This window comes from Salvia miltiorrhiza, chromosome 4 (assembly GCF_028751815.1).
Source record: "Salvia miltiorrhiza cultivar Shanhuang (shh) chromosome 4, IMPLAD_Smil_shh, whole genome shotgun sequence".
Taxonomy (NCBI): domain Eukaryota; kingdom Viridiplantae; phylum Streptophyta; class Magnoliopsida; order Lamiales; family Lamiaceae; genus Salvia; species Salvia miltiorrhiza.
The window spans coordinates 22921882-22943941 of record NC_080390.1 but is presented as its reverse complement, the minus strand read 5'-3'; the positions used below and the strand labels follow the sequence as shown (position 1 = coordinate 22943941).

Here is a 22060-nt window from a genome sequence, read left to right as displayed (position 1 = left end):
TGTGATTGATTGTTGAGATGATAGTTCAGAAATGAACGTAATCATGCCTTTTCAAAAATTGTCTTTTAATGTTTAGTATTGTTCCTTTGTAGAAAATCAGCAATAGGAATAAAGAGAATAGATCAAAGTTACAGATGAATCATGCATGCAGAACAAAATCTATTGCACAGTTTTGCTACGAAGAGGTACCTTAATTTACATACTTTTATATTTTAAATGCTTTGAAATACTTGTCATATTAACTAAGTTATATATTAGCGTGACAATGAAACTGGAGAGGAGCCTAGTCGCACAACTGCATGGAGATTGAGCCGTTATAGTAACACGAAAAAAGACTGGATCGATGAGGCCTCAAAGGAAGTTTATGTAAGTGAATAGTTAATTATTGTGTGTATATGTATTTATGGAAATTATAAATACTAATATAATTTAATTGTTCAGGATGAGCTTATGAAGTTGCAAGCAGAAGACATTGAAGATCCTATGTCAGAAGATGAAGCTTTTGTCAAGGTTCTTGGTGAGGAAAAATCGAGCCGACTTCAAGGATGTGGAGATGGATTGAAGCCACCATCCAAAAGAGGAGAGAGGATTAATCTTGATTTGCAAAAAGAGAATGAAGAGCTGAAGAAAAAGAATGAAGAGTTGGCCTCTCGATTTGAGTCTTTAGAAGCTTAAATTAACGTGATCACGTATTTACTTGAATAAGCTTCCGCATCAATTTTACAATTCGATTCTGTTGTTCTTATAAATAAACGTGATCACACTATTTTTTAAATAAGCTTCTACATCAATTTCATAATTCATTTATTAGAAATAAACGTGATCACGCCCCGTTTGTTAAAGTAGCTTCTAATATTAAAATATTAAAATAATACATATAATAACGGTGTCAAGAGAATTAATGACAAATCATTTATTGTTATTATACTATTATTGTGACCACTTTCGTAATATATTTTTGTTACTAAATAATTAAGATTTTGTGACAACAATTATAGTGATAATAATATATGTCACTAAAATTAACAAGTATAGTGGCGAAACAAACTAATTTTAGTGATGCAATAGATGTGTCACTACAAATTTAATTTTTATGACAACAATTTTAATTTTTTTGTGACAAATATCAATTGTAACTATATGACAAAAAATTTAGTGACGCTAATGTTTTTTCGTCTCTATAATTATATATGTATAGTGACGATTATAACATGTGACTAAATGATTACGATTTAATGACAATACACGCGTGCGACTATATGCTGGTTTATATAGTGACAGTTAAAAATATGTCACTAAATGAGAAAATTATAGTGACGACAAATGCATTGTCACTATTGGCTGGACAATTTAGTGTCGTTTGTATCATGTCACTAATTTACATCATTATAGTGACAAAAATATCATGTCACTGCAAACAGAAACTATTGTGGCAAACTTCAAACGTGGCTACACATTTCAAAATATAGTGACAAAAATAAAATCGTCACAATTTAATCATATTCAGTGGCAACATCATCCGTGACAATAAATATATTTGCAGTGACAATATTTTGTCGTCGTCACTGTAGCTTTTAGCGACGGTTGATATAGTCACGACTTACCGACGACCACAAAAGTTGTCACTGGGATGCTTTAGTGACGATTTTGGCACATATAGTGACAAAAATTGTCGCCACTAAAAGCATTTTTTTTTGTAGTGTCCTCTGCTCTGCTCGGGTAGTTCTCTGCTCTGGCATTAGACTCCTCTGCTCTGGCTTGGGCAGAGTGGATCTCGGTAGTGCTGCTCTTATCAAGAGTTAATGCATATGTATGCTCAAAAGAAAAAGATTCAGGGATGCAATTGAGACTCGATTCTATCAGATTTTTATCCAATCGGGAAAGGTGGTCAGCTACGTGATTCTCGCTCCCTTTCCTATCCCTAATTTCTACATCAAACTCTTGCAACAGTAAGACCCAATGGATGAGACGAGCTTTAGCCTGAGGTTTAGTCATCAAGTATCGAAGTGCAGCATGGTCACTATGGACAATGACCTTAGACCCAATGATGTATGCTCGAAATTTATCTAAGGCAAAGACCACAGCAAGCATCTCTTTTTCAGTAGTGGTGTAATTTACTTGAGCGCTATTCAAAGTTAAACTAGCATAGTAAATCACACGTAACATTCTATCCACACGCTGACCTAGCACCGCTCCTACAGCAGAGTTAGACGCATCACACATGATCTCAAAGGGTAATGACCAATCAGGTGCAATCACAATCGGGGCAGAGCTCAACTTAAGTTTTAATGTTTCAAAGACATGCATGCAAGAGCCATCAAAATTAAAAGGAACGTCCTGAGCTAGTAGTTTGCATAGAGGTTGGCTAATTTTAGAGAAATCTTTAATGAAACGTCGATAAAAACCGGCGTGACCTAAGAAACTCCTAATCCCTTTGACATCAATAGGGGGTGGCAACTTTTGGATTACCTCCACCTTAGCTCTGTCGACCTCTAGTCCATGCTTAGACACCACATGACCCAAGACAATCCCACGAGTAACCATGAAATGACTCTTTTCCCAACTCAAAGTTAGGCCACTTTCAATACACCTTTTCAACACTACATCAATCTTAGTCAAACAATCATGAAAAGACTGCCCAAAAACCGAAAAATTATCCATAAAAACCTCTACGCATTTACCAATCATATCAGAGAATATGGACATCATGCATCGTTGAAACGTCCCGGGCGCATTGCACAATCCGAATGGCATCCTCTTCCATGCAAATGTCCCAAAAGGCATGGTGAAGGCAGTCTTGACTTGATCTTCCGGTGCGATTGCGATTTGGTAGTATCCTGACAAACCATCTAGAAAACAATAAAAACCATGTCCTGCTAAACGGTCTAACATTTGATCAACAAAAGGAAGAGGAAAGTGATCCTTTTTGGTGACGGCATAGAGTTTCCTGTAGTCGACGTACATCCGCCATCCCGTGGTAGGGCGCGTCGGTACCAACTCCATCTTGTCATTGCGCACAACCGTCATTCCTCCTTTCTTCGGCACGACATGCACCGGGCTCACCCACTCACTATCGGCAACTGAATAGATAATCCCTTCGGCAAGAAGCTTAAGGATTTCCTTGCGCACAACCTCCATCAGCATAGGGTTCAAACGTCGCTGGGCATCTCGCTTGGGTGTAACTCCTTCTTCTAGGTTGATCCTGTGCATGCATGTGGCTGGACTAATGCCACGTATGTCACCTATGCTCCATCCCAGCGCTGCTTTGTTTCTCTTCAACACCTCGAGCAGCGCCTCTTCTTGCTCTAGAGTCAGAGTAGACGAGATGATGACTGGCTTCTCATTTCCGTCTTCTAAAAAGATATACTTGAGATTGGTTGGGAGTTCCTTCAATTCGAGTGCTGGTTTCTTTGCCCCCACCTGTTCCTCCTCTAAGCTGGGCAATGCAGGTTTGGGCAGTGCAGGATTGCTGAGCAGGTCAGCGCTGCCAGGGCTGAAGTCAGAGCAGCGAAGCTCCCGCGTCAGAGCGGCGCCGAACTCTTCAGCTTCCCGAGCTAGTTCTTCCATGTCTGCTGATCCAGCGCAAACTTCCTCGCATTCCTGCTCCTGTAAAAATACCTTCTCAACCAAGCCATTAATAGCATCTATATATGAGCATTCATTCATAAGGTTGGCCGAAGGCTTAGCCCGATTTTCATGCACTGAGAAAGAGACCGACTCCCCCAACACTGACATTTTAATAGTTCCATTTTTGACATCAATCAACGTGTTAGTGGTCGCCATAAAGGGCCTTCCTAATAGCAAAGTGTGATCTCTACCATTCTCGTGCACCTCCCCAATCTCCAGTACGACAAAATCAACGGGCACTATCAAACCCCCGACTCTAACTAGGATATCTTCTACTATACCACGGGGATACCTGACGGACCTATCAGCAAGTTGGAGGCACATGCGAGTAGATTTTAAATTACCTAACTCTAATTGTTGATAAATAGAGTAAGGCATCAAGTTAATCCCAGCCCCCAGATCCAACATACCCGTAGCTTCCTTACCATTTCCCAAAGCAATATTAATCACAAAACTACCTGGATCGCGTTGCTTGGGTGGCAAAGATTGCTGCATGATTGCGTTTGCAACTTCAGAAACCAATACCTTTTCATTATCACCGAACCTTCTTTTGTTTGATGCCAATTCCTTGAAGAATTTCACATATGCAGGCACATTTCGGATCACATCAAGAAGAGGCAAATTCACATTTACCTTGGCCAACATGTTGTAGAATTCTTCAAACTGACGGTCCTGCTTCTCGTTTCTCAATCTGTTCGGAAAAGGAATCGGTGGTCGATAGGGTGCAGTAGCTTTGTGGAGTCTGACTTCCTTCTCCTTCTCGCCTTCCTTTTGCTTATCTGCCGTCTCTCCATCAGTCGGGCTGGTCAGCGCTGAGTTCGTCAACTCTGGTCTAGGCTGGACAGAACTCGGCAGCTCTGCTATCGGTTTCTCTGCTCTGGTGAAGGCAGAACTTGGCTTCTCTGCTCTGGTCACGGTAGAGTTCGGTTGCTCTGCGCTGGTGAAAGCAGATCTCGGCTGCTCTGCGCTGGTCAAATTAGGAACCTCCACTTTGTTATCCACCATCTTACCACTGCGAAGAACAGTTACAGCAAGAGCTTGATGCGTCTGACCAGGTTGACCATGAAACTTCCCGGGTTGCTGTTGTTGTTGGATTTGATTTAAGGCACCGGAAAGTTGTCCAACCGTAGTCTTGAGCCTTTTGATCGTAGAAGCTTGGGACTCCATACTTTGTTTGCTCATCTCCATAAAGGCTTGCAGTGTTTCTTCGAGCGTGGACTTTTGTGGTGGAATCGACGGCGCATTCTGTTGCGGAATGGGTTGCTGCTGTTGGTATTGTGGTCTGTATGGTTGAGAAGACCCCTGCGGTGGTGGGAAATACTGTTGTTGTTGATAGCCTATCTGGGGTGGTCGACGGAATTGATTCCCCCCAAAATTTTGATTTCCCCATCCTCCATTCGGCTGACTCCTCCATCCTCCAACGATATTCTGTTGACCTTGATTCATGCTCTGGCCATATGGTCTGTTCTGCACTTGATTGTAGGTTTGGAATCCTTGTGCTGCATAGACCTCAGCTTGTCCTTCCGGGGTAAACTCTCCCATTCTATGGCACTCATTAGCTCCATGGCTGAAATCTCCACAGATACCACACGGCTCAACATACTGCATGGTTGGGTTCTGCGGAGTTGACATTGGCAGAGCTGGATTCGGCTGAGTTGTCATCGGCGGCGCTGAGCTCTGAACTGGAGAATTTTCCATCTTTTCCATCTTGAGCTGTTGAACTTTTCGCATGATCGAAGCCAATTGTTGCTGCATCTCGAACTGATTTGTCACGGCACTAGCCTCCACTCTCCGTCCACGGACTGACTTCTGTTGGGAGCTTTCGGCCAAGATCTTGAAAATCTCTTTCAGATCTGCCGCAGTCTTCCGAGCTATGTTTCCTCCTGCCGTGCTGTCCACCATAAATTGGGCAGTTTGCACTAACCCATCGTAGAAGAACTGCATCAACATAACATTAGTGAATTGATGTTGAGGGCATTGACGGAGGAGTTCTTCATATCTCTCCCAAGCTTCATGCAAAGGCTCATCCGCTCCTTGGGTGAATTCCATTATTTTTGTTCTCAGCTCCTGTGTTTTGTGGCTTGGGTAGTATTTCAGCATGAATTTTTCACAAGCATCTCCCCACGTAGTGATAGAGTTGGGCGGCAGAGAGAGCATCCACGTCCTGGCCCGGTCTTTAAGTGCATAGGGGAAGCACTTGAGCTTGAGTTGGTCCTCCGTGAGAGTAAGCAGAGGAATCGTTTGCACTTGTGTGCAAAAATCTCGAATGAATTGTAGCGCATCCTCGCTTGGCATCCCATGAAACACCGGCAGTAAACTCGAGTCATTAGGTTTGAGATTGTAGTTTCTCACAGCAGTGGGAAGCACAATTGCCGACGTGTTGGTATCTCCAATTACCGGCCTGGTGAAGTCTCCCATGTATTCCATATGCTGGGCCATCTCCTTCTTTTCCTTGTCTAATTTCTGCCTAGGGCTGAAATTGGCGGAGCTGGCCTCTTCCTCCTTAGCTTGTTTTGCCGTTTTTGTCGTGTGCTCTGTATCGGCAGAGCTGGCGTCCTCTTTTGTTGGCTGCTCTGAAGGTTCAGAGTCAGAGCTGGCTGGCGAATCTATTTCCTCCTCTCATGCGCTCTGCTCTGGTAGTTCAGAATCAGAGTAAGACTTGGCAGAGCTGGCTTCTTCCTCTTCTACAGTCTGCTCTGGAACTTCAGGTTCAGAGTCAGAGAGAAATCTTCAGTTCTGTCACGTGTTTCACCGTCAGAGTTGGAGTTTGAACCGTCTGCTCTGTCGTCCCCGATCACTCCCTTGCAGCTATTCTTCCTGAAAATCCCTTCGCTCGTACTATGCAAAGGAGAAACCAATTTGCCTTTAAGACTACGGCGTCCCTGCATGCACAACACTGAACAAACGGATTACACGCACCGAGTGGAAGAAACGTAAAAACAAGAACGAGAAACGCTGGAAATTAAATAAAGCAAGTAAAAACGACACAACTAAAACACCTAAAACTTTCCCCGGCAACGGCGCCAAAATTTGACTCAACTAGAAACACCTCTAAGTTGACTTGCAATAGAACAAGGACATCCTAGTGATGGTAAGTTGACCCAGTGTCATCTCTCAAGGAAAGTCTTTAAGGGCTTTTAGTAGTATCGCAGGAAAAACAGTAAAGAAAGCAGTAAAGAGATTGATTAATAAACTAAAACTTAGAATTAAAAACTTAAGTAAAAACCGAACTTAAAATTAAACTAGGCGAATTAAACTATTAAACCCTAGGCAAGAGTTTAAAGAACTTAAATTAAACCTAACTTAAAAAATTAAATACTTGTAAATTAAAAACCAACTAATCTAGGCGTGAAACTAAAGTGCATAATTTAAATTGCATAATTAAAAAGAAAGCATAAACATGAATGAAAAACGTAAACATGATTAAACAAAATAAATTGAATTTAAATACGAAATACCGTAAACGTCTTGAACGTGTAATTGTGTCACTCAATCACAATCCAAGAATTAAAACTAAGAACTAAATTGAAATCTAACTTAAAGCAATAAAAACTCGAACTAAGAAAGCAATGAAATTCCTAAGCTTTGGATGCCAACAAATTGCAAGGTGGCGTCTAAAACTAGGGCGAAAGATTGTGTATCTGAAAGAAAAACTAGGCCTTATTTATAAACTTCGAATCCCTATGGATCACCATGGAAGTTGCCATGCAAAGAAGAATTCTAAAGGCAATAGAATCGTGCAAAATAAGGCAACTTCCAGCTAGATGCGCGCTTCTGGAAAACACTCCTACTCTCGCCAACTTCGCAGCTCTCGCCAGAGGAATGGATGATTTCCCTGACCTCGCCAGAGAAATGGTTTGCCAGCGGAATGATGATCTCTCTGGCATTCGCCAGAGGAACGGCGATTTCTCTGGCTTCTCTGACTATTGAGCGCTGGACTTTACTTCTCTGATGCTGGCGCTTCTCGGCAGAGGAATAGGTGATTCCTCTGCTCCGGCTTCTCGATTCCTCTGACTAGCGACTTTTCTGACTGGTGATTCCTCTGGCGCTTCGATTCCTCTGGCGCTTCGATTCCTCTGATTTCTCTGCTCCTCTGGCGATTGGTTTCGCTGCTCTGGCTTCCGCGCGGGGTTTTAGCTCTGGCGCGGGCCTTCTCGGTTCTGGCACGGGGGTTTTCCTTCTCTTCCATGCTAGAGTGTGCACAAACACACAATTCTTAGCCCAAATTCTCCAAGATTTGCACTCTTCATCTCGAAAACCTAAATCTCCTGCAAGGCATAAAATAGACCATAAAACGCACCAATTTTCAGAAGATTTAACTTAAAATAAGCACATGCAAACCCCTAAAATTAGAACAATTAGGCATAAATCATTGTAGTGCCCCAAAATATATATATATATATTTTTTTTACAAAAAAATTTATCATCTTTAATTATTTTTCAACAATTAAATATTAAGTCCTATAAGTCGCGCCTAGTTATTGCATGAGCATGAACATTTAATCATTTTAAGCATTTTATTATTATTATTATTATTATTTATTATTATTATTATTATTATATTTATTTATTTATTTATTTTAATTAAGGACTTGTTTATAAGATACTACACATTTCTTTAGATTAAGCCCAAATTACTACAATTTAATAAAGCCCAATTCCTTTAAATTCTCTATTTTAGGGTTTGAGCCCAACTAAAGAATCTCTACGAAAAATTCCCTCTTTCTACTATTGCAGCTACAAGCATGTGTTTGACCATTGAGATTTACCCTACTTCATTATTCCTTTCTGACAAGCTTGAATCATGGAAAGATTGATAACAATTGATTCCTCCTACCATATTTAACTTCTAAATTCGTGTATAAATTGAACCGTCCCCTTTCATTCACTGCACACTAATTTTTGTCTTTTCTAGAACTCCTCTCTGGCAGCTCCCTTTCACTTCCTCAACAATTGTGAGTCTGTAGCAATTATCCTTCTTTTTCCTACATCTTTTAATATTTATATTTAAGTGTAGATTTGTATATAAAGTTATACGTAATGTGGGTGTGTTGATCTCTTTCATTATTTTAACTTATGGCCTACCTTTTCTTTCTTTTAAAAGTTGGGGATACACATACATAGGTATGCATATTGTTTTATATTTTATATATATAATATATATCTTATACGTATAATGGGACATGTGTTTGCTTAAGAGAGTTTTCAATGCATTTTATGTTCCAATATGTATTATATACGTGTACATATATATGTTAGTTAAGAGGATGATTTTTACTTAAGATTTATAAGATTAATGAATCATTATATATGTTCTGTACATATATATTTAGCCTTCTGCGTGTATATATATATATATATATTTAAGTAGTAGAGTGCTTTATTTTCTTTAACCATTCAAGTTTATATAAATTTTTAGTCACTTATATATATATATATATATATATTAAAGAAATCTATATACTTAATAAAATTTGTTTCCAACTTGCGTTTTACCTATGTATATATAGCTAGGTGTTCTTAATTTTTATCTATGTTTAAGTATTCTAATTTTATTTATTTAAATAATAGTAACTGTATATAAGTCTTTTTCGTTTATTTATGTTAGTATGTTGAAATTATTATTATTCTATCAAATACATATTGTAAATATTGTATATATTTTGATTAGTAAATTATTAGTAATAATAGACAAAGATTTTATTTTTAAATTCATCTTCATGTGCATTCTTTGATTAAACATACCTTAATTATGATTTCATAATTTATTTTAGGACCGGCGCGCGAGACTTAACTATTTAATTGCAAGATTTACTCAAGAAAGGTTAAGGTGGGGTTATAACGTTGCATTTAACATTTATCCTTATTATACGTTTTACTCAATTTATATGTGTGAGAAGCAGGCAGAGCCTCCGGGCTATGAGACAGAAAGTTATAGCCTATGGGCTATATGAGACAGAAAGTTATAGCCTACGGGTTATATGAGAAAGAAAGTTATAGCCTACGGGCTATATGAGACAGAAAGTTATAGCCTACGGGCTATATGAGACAGAAAGTTATAGCCTACGGGTTATATGAGACAGAAAGTTATAGCCTACGGGTTATTTGAGAAAGAAAGCTATAGCCTACGGGCTATATGAGACAGAAAGTTATATAGCCTTCGGGCTAAGAGACAGAAAGTTATTGCTTTCGGGCAATATGAAAGAGCAGACAGTTTTTATTGCACTTATATTTTGTTGTGATTCTTATAATATGGATGAATGCACCCCACTGAGTTTATTGTACTCACCCCAAAACAATATCTTTTTCAGGAGATGACTCGGGCGATGAGAGGCGGGGCGAGTGATGGTCAAGATAAAGAAGAAATAATGTTTTATTTTCAATTGGAATAAAGACTCATTTTATGATGTTTATTTACTTTTCTCAATTGGATTTGAGTTTTAGTTATTTAAGTATTGAAATCTTATTATTTTTATTCAAAGTGCATTTTATTATTTTAAAGAAAATTGGGGCGTCACAGTATGGTATCAGAGCAGGTCTACGTTTCTGTAGACTTGCAATAAAAATCTTTTTAAGAAAAATGACCATCATCGCAACCGCCACATCGCTACCGAGTGAGGTAAAAGTCAAAAGTATATTTATGATGCTTCAAGTTTTCTTGATGAAGTTAGATTCTATTTCATTTTTTTTTTCTTCTCATGTCCTCGAGATTACTTGTCTAGATAGTTAGAACACGCAAAACCTATAGAATGAGTATAGCGGTGCCAACAAGTGTACAAGAATTGGGACGACGAATCTCTTAGTATCAATGAGAATTAGTACCTATCGCTGTTTTCGTCACACAACTCTTACTTTTTACCGCAATATTTTAGATAATGGCCAGAACAAGGGGTAACAGGAGACCTCCGGCAGACGAAGAATCTGATAGCGAAGCCACTCAATCGATGGGGAATAGGAATCGAAATCGAAATGACGTTAATACGCTGGCCCACGTGCTTGCACAAGCACTGAGAAGAGTATTGCCCCAGCAACCCCATCAACCTCAAGCAGAAGGTGGAAATGGAGTAGTAGCTCAATTTCGAAGCATGGCACCGCCAATTCTAAGAGGGAATGAAGGACCCTTAGGGACCGAGGAGTGGATGCGCCAGATGGAACGCGTTTTCAACTACATGCGTTGCAGGGATGACTTGAAAGTGACATGTGCAGCCTTCCAACTAACAGACGACGCAGGACACTGGTGGGAGTCGGAAACTGCTGCCCTTACTGAAGAGCAGATGAGAGCCACCACCTGGAGAACGTTCAAGGAGAAAGTGATGGGAAAGTATTTCCCAAGGGCTTTTCGCAAACAAAAGGAGATAGAGCTCATGAACTTGGAACAAGGAAACATGACCATTTTGGAATACGAGCGGAAATTTACCCAACTAGGCCGTTTTGCTCCCCACTTGGTGGACACTGATGAAAAGAAGGCTTGGAGATTTGAGAATGGGTTACGCCCTGAGATCGGAGGGCACTTAGCAGCTCTAAACATCACATCATACTCGGAAATCTTAGAACGAGCCCAAGCAGTCGCATCACGCCTGAAACTGGACAACTCTGTGGTTCGACCTCAACATACTGGAGAAAAGAGGCACTGTGATGATCGAGACAAAATGAGGAACTCCCAGCCAGAAAAGAAATCAAGGAGTGATGTGGGAGACGACCAAGAATTGGCGCCGCACAAACCTCTTTGTCCACGTTGTCAGCGTTACCATTTCGGAGAGTGCAAATCTGGCGAGAACGTATGCTTCCGATGTCACAAAGGAGGACACATGGCGATGAACTGCCCAGAAGCACGGAGTACGAATGTCCCGAACAACAACAACGTCCCGACTTGGCGAAATAAGGACAATAACTGGGGAAGAAATCACGGCAACAACAACAACAATATGGGGAGAAACCAGAACTACAACAACAATGGTGCCCGCAAGGGAGAGGCACGAGTTTATGCCATGAACCAGGAAGAGATGGATGGAGAGGCTCGAACTATGTCAGGTATCTTACCCGTTCTGGACAAGTTTGCTATAGTACTCTTTGATTTCAGTGCTTCGCATTCGTTTATCGCAAGAAGATTTTACGAAAAGCTGATACAACCCTTGAAGGTAAGAATTCCCTCAGGAAAGGTGGTGGGAATACATCGTTTGACAAGGGAGGAAAACTAAGACCTCGTTACATCAGACCCTTTGATAGTCTCGAAAGAGTTAGTGAGGTAGTATATCGATTAGTGTCGTCGCCAAGCTTGACTTCGATACATAACGTCTTCTATGTCTCGTCTTTGAGAAAGATTCGTCCACGACCCGGGCAACATTGTGAATCACATCGAGCTAGAATTTGATAGAGGCCTAACTTAGGATGAACACCCGATAGCCATTTTGGATAGAAAAGTTCGTGAGTTAAGAACTAAAGAAATCCCTCTAGTTAAGTCCAATGGAGTAGGCATGACCATAATAGTGCTACATGGGAAAAAGAAGATGATATTAGATCTAGATACCCTATTTTTTTGTTTTGACTCAGCTAAGTAATTTCGAGGACGAAATTTTTTTTAGTAGGTAAGGTTGTAGTGCCCCAAAATATATATATATTTTTTTTTTTACAAAAAAAATTATCATCTTTAATTATTTTTCAACAATTAAATATTAAGTCCTATAAGTCGCGCCTAGTTATTGCATGAGCATGAACATTTAATCATTTTAAGCATTTTATTATTATTATTATTATTATTATTATTATTATTATTATTATTATTATATTTATTTATTTATTTTAATTAAGGACTTGTATATAAGATACTACACATTTCTTTAGATTAAGCCCAAATTACTACTATTTAATAAAGCCCAATTCCTTTAAATTCTCTATTTTAGGGTTTGAGCCCAACTAAAGAATCTCTACGAAAAATTCCCTCTTTCTACTATTGCAGCTACAAGCATGTGTTTGACCATTGAGATTTACCCTACTTCATTATTCCTTTCTGACAAGCTTGAATCATGGAAAGATTGATAACAATTGATTCCTCCTACCATATTTAACTTCTAAATTCGTGTATAAATTGAACCGTCCCCTTTCATTCACTGCACACTAATTTCTGTCTTTTCTAGAACTCCTCTCTGGCAGCTCCCTTTCACTTCCTCAACAATTGTGAGTCTGTAGCAATTATCCTTCTTTTTTCTACATCTTTTAATATTTATATTTAAGTGTAGATTTGTATATAAAGTTATACGTAATGTGGGTGTGTTGATCTCTTTCATTATTTTAACTTATGGCCTACCTTTTCTTTCTTTTAAAAGTTGGGGATACACATACATAGGTATGCATATTGTTTTATATTTTATATATATAATATATATCTTATACGTATAAGGGGACATGTGTTTGCTTAAGAGAGTTTTCAATGCATTTTATGTTCCAATATGTATTATATACGTGTACATATATATGTTAGTTAAGAGGATGATTTTTACTTAAGATTTATAAGATTGATGAATCATTATATATGTTCTGTACATATATATTTAGCCTTCTGCGTGTATATATATATATATATATATATATATATATATATATATTTAAGTAGTAGAGTGCTTTATTTTCTTTAACCATTCAAGTTTATATAAATTTTTAGTCACTTATATATATATATATATATATATATATATATATATTAAAGAAATCTATATAGTTAATAAAATTTGTTTCCAACTTGCGTTTTACCTATGTATATATAGCTAGGTGTTCTTAATTTTTATCTATGTTTAAGTATTCTAATTTTATTTATTTAAATAATAATAATTGTATATAAGTCTTTTTCGTTTATTTATGTTAGTAAGTTGAAATTATTATTATTCTATCAAATACATATTGTAAATATTGTATATATTTTGATTAGTAAATTATTAGTAATAATAGACAAAGATTTTATTTTTAAATTCATCTTCATGTGCATTCTTTGATTAAACATATCTTAATTATGATTTCATAATTCATTTTAGGACCGGCGCGCGAGACTTAACTATTTAATTGGAAGATTTACTCAAGAAAGGTTAAGGTGGGGTTATAACGTTGCATTTAACATTTATCCTTATTATACGTTTTACTCAATTTATATGTGTGAGAAGCAGGCAGAGCCTCCGGGCTATGAGACAGAAAGTTATAGCCTATGGGCTATATGAGACAGAAAGTTATAGCCTACGGGTTATATGAGAAAGAAAGTTATAGCCTACGGGCTATATGAGACAGAAAGTTATAGCCTACGGGCTATATGAGACAGAAAGTTATAGCCTACGGGCTATATGAGACAGAAAGTTATAGCCTACGGGTTATATGAGAAAGAAAGCTATAGCCTACGGGCTATATGAGACAGAAAGTTATATAGCCTTCGGGCTAAGAGACAGAAAGTTATTGCTTTCGGGCAATATGAAAGAGCAGACAGTTTTTATTGCACTTATATTTTGTTGTGATTCTTATAATATGGATGAATGCACCCCACTGAGTTTATTGTACTCACCCCAAAACAATATCTTTTTCAGGAGATGACTCGGGCGATGAGAGGCGGGGCGAGTGATGGTCAAGATAAAGAAGAAATAATGTTTTATTTTCAATTGGAATAAAGACTCAGTTTATGATGTTTATTTACTTTTCTCAGTTGGATTTGAGTTTTAGTTATTTAAGTATTGAAATCTTATTATTTTTATTCAAAGTGCATTTTATTATTTTAAAGAAAATTGGTCTAAGTATATCAATTGAAATTTTACATGAAGATCTTATGTTGGGATAACAAATGACGGACATGAGTGATTGCTACAGCGAAAGTCTAAAATATGAATTTAACCCTAGCCTCAGCTCCGTCCCGTCAGCACCAGCCAGCCAACCTGAAAACATTTGAAAGTAATTTTGGGCTAAGTACTAATGCACTTAGTGGGCATGCATTTTCTGAAACATTTCATATTTTCGTAAACACAGTTTATCCAATTATACTTGACATGACTTAGAAGGTTTTAAAGTGAAAGAACTTCTAAGCATGTTAAAACATTTCTTTCATTTGTGCGCACATGTCACACTCCCTTTCTGTTACTCGCTGTGATCCCGGACCTCTAGCCACCGACGGATCCATTTCTCCCATTGCACTTGCCCTGAGGACGTAACTCAGACAAGTTGAATTGACCTCGGGATGCTACCCAGGCAGGCCCTTACATTACATGCTTCGGAACACATCCAGCAAGCACCCTTATAACGCCTCTTAGTTAGTGCCCGATGGAGATCAACCCACCGAGTCAGCTAACGAGTGTACACAATTCTCAAATAACGTGTTAGGCCATAAGAGAACCTCAATTGATTTGTTGTGGCGAGCCTTAAACAGAGCAGAGTGCACATAAACATTTTATTGGATAAACAGTTTGCATTTCATTAAATAAGCAGTTTGCATTTCGTTGAAACATTTAGAGCTTAATAACTCAATCATACTTTATACATTTGGAAAGTAAGCCCATCTGGTTAGGCAAAGCCTGAAGATTCATAATCACACAAACTCGTCTCGGGAAAGCAGCGCTAATCCCCTTGGTCCATAAAGCCTACAAGAAGTCTATTCTTAATAGGTCTCCTAAATCTAATCTTAAGTCGTGGTGAAGTGCTTAACATTCTATGATTCACTTAGCCGGGTTTTCAAGATTTAATGAATAAATAATTGAAAACTAAAATTCTTGAGTTAAGAACACCAACAATATTCTTACTCGTCTTTCTTTAAAAATTGGAATTATAAATAAGACCAATTAAATCATGAATACTTTTTGCAAAATAAAATGCAATTTCATGTCATGCTTAGCATATAATAAGTAATAACTTAAAATATGCACATAATAATAATATGATATTATTATGCAATTTAAAATAATTAATCAAACTTAATAAGTCTAATTAATTAAAAACAAGACAGCCCAATTTAATAAATTGAAGGCAGTCCAAAGTCTTTAAATAAATTAAGGGCCCAGCTGAATGAAATAAAACAGCCCACAATTCAAAGCCCAACCTCAAGCAAAATCGGCCCACAATACAAGCCCAACTCTCAAAGCCCAACAGCCAAACCCTTCTTTTCCCCCCCATCAGTCGCCTCTCTCTCCATCTCAGTCACGACTGCTCTCTCTCTCTCTCTCCCTCTCGACTGCTCTCTCTCTCCCTCTCGGACTCACGGCCGCGCGCCCACCACTCCCGGCGGCGAGCGCCGCTCCGGTCACTTCTCCCTCGAATCCCCCTGCTCTCTCTTTCCCCCTTGGCGACGACGAGTGCCGCCGCCTCCCTCGGCCTCTCTCTCGGCGACTGCAGCGACAGCCATCGCCGTCCCTCCCTCAGATCTCCGGCCGACAGCAGCAGATAGGCTGCCGCCGATTCTCCCTCCTTGGAAACGGCGAGATCGTCGCTCCCTCCCTCTCTCTCTGCCCTTCCTCCGTCTGTGGCCGGACGACAGCGGCAGGACCGCCGCGCCCTGGCCTCCCTCTGTGACTCCCGCCAACGAGCAGCAGCAGGAGCCGCCCGCCGGAGCCCTAGGCTCAGCCTCCCCTGACTCGACTCAACACAGCAAGACCAGCCCACTTCCTTCTCTCCAACCGTGGCCGGGCAGCAGCGGCACAGCCGCCGTGCCCTGCCTCCCTCGACTCTCGACTCGACGGCAACCACACAACCAAGACTCAACCTTCGACTATCTCTCTCAAAACCTCGCCGGAGCAACGACGATGAGCCGCTCACAGCCCTCGACCTTCTCTCTTCTCCGGTCAGACCGACAGTGGCACCGAGCCACCGCCGTCGACTTTCTGCCCAGACTCGACAGACAACCCAAGTTCAAGACTCCATTTATCCTTTCTTCTTTTAAAAACAAACTCATGCTTGTATGTAAACACACATATATAAACAGAGTGTATGTAGATGCATTTGAAATGTCATTTTGTTCCAAAAACTGATGCACGAAAACTGAATTGATTTGGGCGCTGCATACTTTGATGGTAAATACGATACAAGAGGTTTAAAATAAAACCTTGAGGATTAGATCGGCTGTGTTGCTGGTTCTGCCTGACTTGGCTGTTTACTTCTGATGTTTAAAGGATCAGAATCGTTCCAGCAAGAATGAGGAGAAGTTTTTGCTTGGGATATTTCTTTAAGTTAGAGTGCAGTGTAAGGAGACAAGACAGCCTGCCTTTAGGCATGACTTAAAGTTGAATTAGTAGGCGTAGGGTGGCTGGTAAAGAGTGTAGAGTGTGGGTGTTGATTGGACTAATAAAATCCTTCAGGATAAAATATCGGGATTGTAGTAATACTTCAGGGTTTGATAATTAAAAACTCGTGAAAATGCTTGAATGCTAAATTAAATAAATATGCTATGCATATAAATTTAATAACTAAATTTACAAATACTTTTTGTAAATCATTTTTGTTGGAATTAAAATAAATACTTTTTCTTTATCCGGCGTGAATCATCTTAAATCTAAGTTCAAAATTATTCTAAACTTAGCTCGAGGAAACGGGGTATTACAAAGTTATAGCCTATGGGCTATATGAGACAGAAAGTTATAGCCTACGGGTTATATGAGAAAACAAAGTTATAGCCTACGGGCTATATGAGACAGAAAGTTATAGCCTACGGGCTATATGAGACAGAAAGTTATAGCCTACGGGCTATATGAGACAGAAAGTTATAGCCTACGGGTTATATGAGAAACAAAGCTATAGCCTACGGGCTATATGAGACAGAAAGTTATATAGCCTTCGGGCTAAGAGACAGAAAGTTATTGCTTTCGGGCAATATGAAAGAGCAGACAGTTTTTATTGCACTTATATTTTGTTGTGATTCTTATAATATGGATGAATGCACCCCACTGAGTTTATTGTACTCACCCCAAAACAATATCTTTTTCAGGAGATGACTCGGGCGATGAGAGGCGGGGCGAGTGATGGTCAAGATAAAGAAGAAATAATGTTTTATTTTCAATTGGAATAAAGACTCAGTTTATGATGTTTATTTACTTTTCTCAGTTGGATTTGAGTTTTAGTTATTTAAGTATTGAAATCTTATTATTTTTATTCAAAGTGCATTTTATTATTTTAAAGAAAATTGGGGCGTCACAGTATGGTATCAGAGCAGGTCTACGTTTCTGTAGACTTGCAATAAAAATCTTTTTAAGAAAAATGACCATCATCGCAACCGCCACATCGCTACCGAGTGAGGTAAAAGTCAAAAGTATATTTATGATGCTTCAAGTTTTCTTGATGAAGTTAGATTCTATTTCATTTTTTTTTTTTCTTCTCATGTCCTCGAGATTACTTGTCTAGATAGTTAGAACACGCAAAACCTATAGAATGAGTATAGCGGTGCCAACAAGTGTACAAGAATTGGGACGACGAATCTTTTAGTATCAATGAGAATTAGTACCTATCGCTGTTTTCGTCACACAACTCTTACTTTTTATCGCAATATTTTAGATTATGGCCAGAACAAGGGGTAACAGGAGACCTCCGGCAGACGAAGAATCTGATAGCGAAGCCACTCAATCGATGGGGAATAGGAATCGAAATCGAAATGACGTTAATACGCTGGCCCACGTGCTTGCACAAGCACTGAGAAGAGTATTGCCCCAGCAACCCCATCAACCTCAAGCAGAAGGTGGAAATGGAGTAGTAGCTCAATTTCGAAGCATGGCACCGCCAATTCTAAGAGGGAATGAAGGACCCTTAGGGACCGAGGAGTGGATGCGCCAGATGGAACGCATTTTCAACTACATGCGTTGCAGGGATGACTTGAAAGTGACATGTGCAGCCTTCCAACTAACAGACGACGCAGGACACTGGTGGGAGTCGGAAACTGCTGCCCTTACTGAAGAGCAGATGAGAGCCACCACCTGGAGAACGTTCAAGGAGAAAGTGATGGGAAAGTATTTCCCAAGGGCTTTTCGCAAACAAAAGGAGATAGAGCTCATGAACTTGGAACAAGGAAACATGACCATTTTGGAATACGAGCGGAAATTTACCCAACTAGGCCGTTTTGCTCCCCACTTGGTGGACACTGATGAAAAGAAGGCTTGGAGATTTGAGAATGGGTTACGCCCTGAGATCGGAGGGCACTTAGCAGCTCTAAACATCACATCATACTCGGAAATCTTAGAACGAGCCCAAGCAGTCGCATCACGCCTGAAACTGGACAACTCTGTGGTTCGACCTCAACATACTGGAGAAAAGAGGCACTGTGATGATCGAGACAAAATGAGGAACTCCCAGCCAGAAAAGAAATCAAGGAGTGATGTGGGAGACGACCAAGAATTGGCGCCGCACAAACCTCTTTGTCCACGTTGTCAGCGTTACCATTTCGGAGAGTGCAAATCTGGCGAGAACGTATGCTTCCGATGTCACAAAGGAGGACACATGGCGATGAACTGCCCAGAAGCACGGAGTACGAATGTCCCGAACAACAACAACGTCCCGACTTGGCGAAATAAGGACAATAACTGGGGAAGAAATCACGGCAACAACAACAACAATATGGGGAGAAACCAGAACTACAACAACAATGGTGCCCGCAAGGGAGAGGCACGAGTTTATGCCATGAACCAGGAAGAGATGGATGGAGAGGCTCGAACTATGTCAGGTATCTTACCCGTTCTGGACAAGTTTGCTATAGTACTCTTTGATTTCAGTGCTTCGCATTCGTTTATCGCAAGAAGATTTTAAGAAAAGCTGATACAACCCTTGAAGGTAAGAATTCTATCAGGAAAGGTGGTGGGAATACATCGTTTGACAAGGGAGGAAAACTAAGACCTCGTTACATCAGACCCTTTGATAGTCTCGAAAGAGTTAGTGAGGTAGTATATCGATTAGTGTCGCCGCCAAGCTTGACTTCGATACATAACGTCTTCTATGTCTCGTCTTTGAGAAAGATTCGTCCACGACCCGGGCAACATTGTGAATCACATCGAGCTAGAATTTGATAGAGGCCTAACTTAGGATGAACACCCGATAGCCATTTTGGATAGAAAAGTTCGTGAGTTAAGAACTAAAGAAATCCCTCTAGTTAAGTCCAATGGAGTAGGCATGACCATAATAGTGCTACATGGGAAAAAGAAGATGACATTAGATCTAGATACCCTATTTTTTTGTTTTGACTCAGCTAAGTAATTTCGAGGACGAAATTTTTTTTAGTAGGTAAGGTTGTAGTGCCCCAAAATATATATATATATATATTTTTTTTACAAAAAAAATTATCATCTTTAATTATTTTTCAACAATTAAATATTAAGTCCTATAAGTCGCGCCTAGTTATTGCATGAGCATGAACATTTAATCATTTTAAGCATTTTATTATTATTATTATTATTATTATTATTATTATTATTATTATTATTATATTTATTTATTTATTTTAATTAAGGACTTGTATATAAGATACTACACATTTCTTTAGATTAAGCCCAAATTACTACTCCCTCCGTCCGCCAAAAGTGGACCACTTTGGCTAGGCACGGTATTTAATAAAATTGGTGATGATTTTGATGTAGTGGAGAAAGGGTCCCACCACTTTATGAGATGTGTGGTTGAAATTGAATTTGGGGTGGTTTTTTTGTAAATAAAGAGTGTTTGTAAGGATAAAAGATTAAAGTGGGTGGTGGGACCATTTCTATAAAAGGAAAGTGGTACACTCTTTGCGGACGCCCAATATAGTAAAAGTGGTCCACTTTTGGCGGACGGAGGGAGTACTATTTAATAAAGCCCAATTCCTTTAAATTCTCTATTTTAGGGTTTGAGCCCAACTAAAGAATCTCTACGAAAAATTCCCTCTTTCTACTATTGCAGCTACAAGCATGTGTTTGACCATTGAGATTTACCCTACTTCATTATTCCTTTCTGACAAGCTTGAATCATGGAAAGATTGATAACAATTGATTCCTCCTACCATATTTAACTTCTAAATTCGTGTATAAATTGAACCGTCCCCTTTCATTCACTGCACACTAATTTCTGTCTTTTCTAGAACTCCTCTCTGGCAGCTCCCTTTCACTTCCTCAACAATTGTGAGTCTGTAGCAATTATCCTTCTTTTTCCTACATCTTTTAATATTTATATTTAAGTGTAGATTTGTATATAAAGTTATACGTAATGTGGGTGTGTTGATCTCTTTCATTATTTTAACTTATGGCCTACCTTTTCTTTCTTTTAAAAGTTGGGGATACACATACATAGGTATGCATATTGTTTTATATTTTATATATATAATATATATCTTATACGTATAAGGGGACATGTGTTTGCTTAAGAGAGTTTTCAATGCATTTTATGTTCCAATATGTATTATATATGTGTACATATATATGTTAGTTAAGAGGATGATTTTTACTTAAGATTTATAAGATTGATGAATCATTATATATGTTCTGTACATATATATTTAGCCTTCTGCGTGTATATATATATATATATATATATATATATATATATATATATTTAAGTAGTAGAGTGCTTTATTTTCTTTAACCATTCAAGTTTATATAAATTTTTAGTCACTTATATATATATATATATATATATATATATATATATATATATTAAAGAAATCTATATAGTTAATAAAATTTGTTTCCAACTTGCGTTTTACCTATGTATATATAGCTAGGTGTTCTTAATTTTTATCTATGTTTAAGTATTCTAATTTTATTTATTTAAATAATAATAATTGTATATAAGTCTTTTTCGTTTATTTATGTTAGTAAGTTGAAATTATTATTATTCTATCAAATACATATTGTAAATATTGTATATATTTTGATTAGTAAATTATTAGTAATAATAGACAAAGATTTTATTTTTAAATTCATCTTCATGTGCATTCTTTGATTAAACATATCTTAATTATGATTTCATAATTCATTTTAGGACCGGCGCGCGAGACTTAACTATTTAATTGCAAGATTTACTCAAGAAAGGTTAAGGTGGGGTTATAACGTTGCATTTAACATTTATCCTTATTATACGTTTTACTCAATTTATATGTGTGAGAAGCAGGCAGAGCCTCCGGGCTATGAGACAGAAAGTTATAGCCTATGGGCTATATGAGACAGAAAGTTATAGCCTACGGGCTATATGAGACAGAAAGTTATAGCCTACGGGCTATATGAGACAGAAAGTTATAGGCTACGGGTTATATGAGAAAGAAAGCTATAGCCTACGGGCTATATGAGACAGAAAGTATATAGCCTTCGGGCTAAGAGACAGAAAGTTATTGCTTTCGGGCAATATGAAAGAGCAGACAGTTTTTATTGCACTTATATTTTGTTGTGATTCTTATAATATGGATGAATGCACCCCACTGAGTTTATTGTACTCACCCCAAAACAATATCTTTTTCAGGAGATGACTCGGGCGATGAGAG

The 22060-nt window shown here is 38.5% G+C and overlaps 3 protein-coding genes across 3 annotated transcripts; all 3 read left to right on the top strand.

The window, feature by feature from the left end:
* The first annotated feature begins 6 nt into the window (after window positions 1-6).
* LOC131019445 (uncharacterized) lies at window positions 7-818 on the top strand. The gene is made up of 3 exons (XM_057947993.1): window positions 7-185; window positions 259-366; window positions 442-818. Exons 1-3 carry the CDS (start codon window positions 135-137, stop codon window positions 673-675), a joined length of 393 nt encoding a protein of 130 aa, XP_057803976.1. The 5' UTR covers window positions 7-134; the 3' UTR covers window positions 676-818.
* Window positions 819-10502: 9684 nt separating this feature from the next.
* Window positions 10503-11825, top strand: LOC131023169 (uncharacterized). The gene has a single exon (XM_057952714.1). The coding sequence runs from the start codon at window positions 10503-10505 to the stop codon at window positions 11823-11825; it is 1323 nt and encodes a 440-aa protein (XP_057808697.1).
* A 6304-nt stretch (window positions 11826-18129) lies between these two features.
* LOC131023168 (uncharacterized) lies at window positions 18130-19368 on the top strand. Its single transcript, XM_057952712.1, has one exon. The coding sequence runs from the start codon at window positions 18130-18132 to the stop codon at window positions 19366-19368; it is 1239 nt and encodes a 412-aa protein (XP_057808695.1).
* The last annotated feature ends 2692 nt before the right edge of the window (window positions 19369-22060 follow it).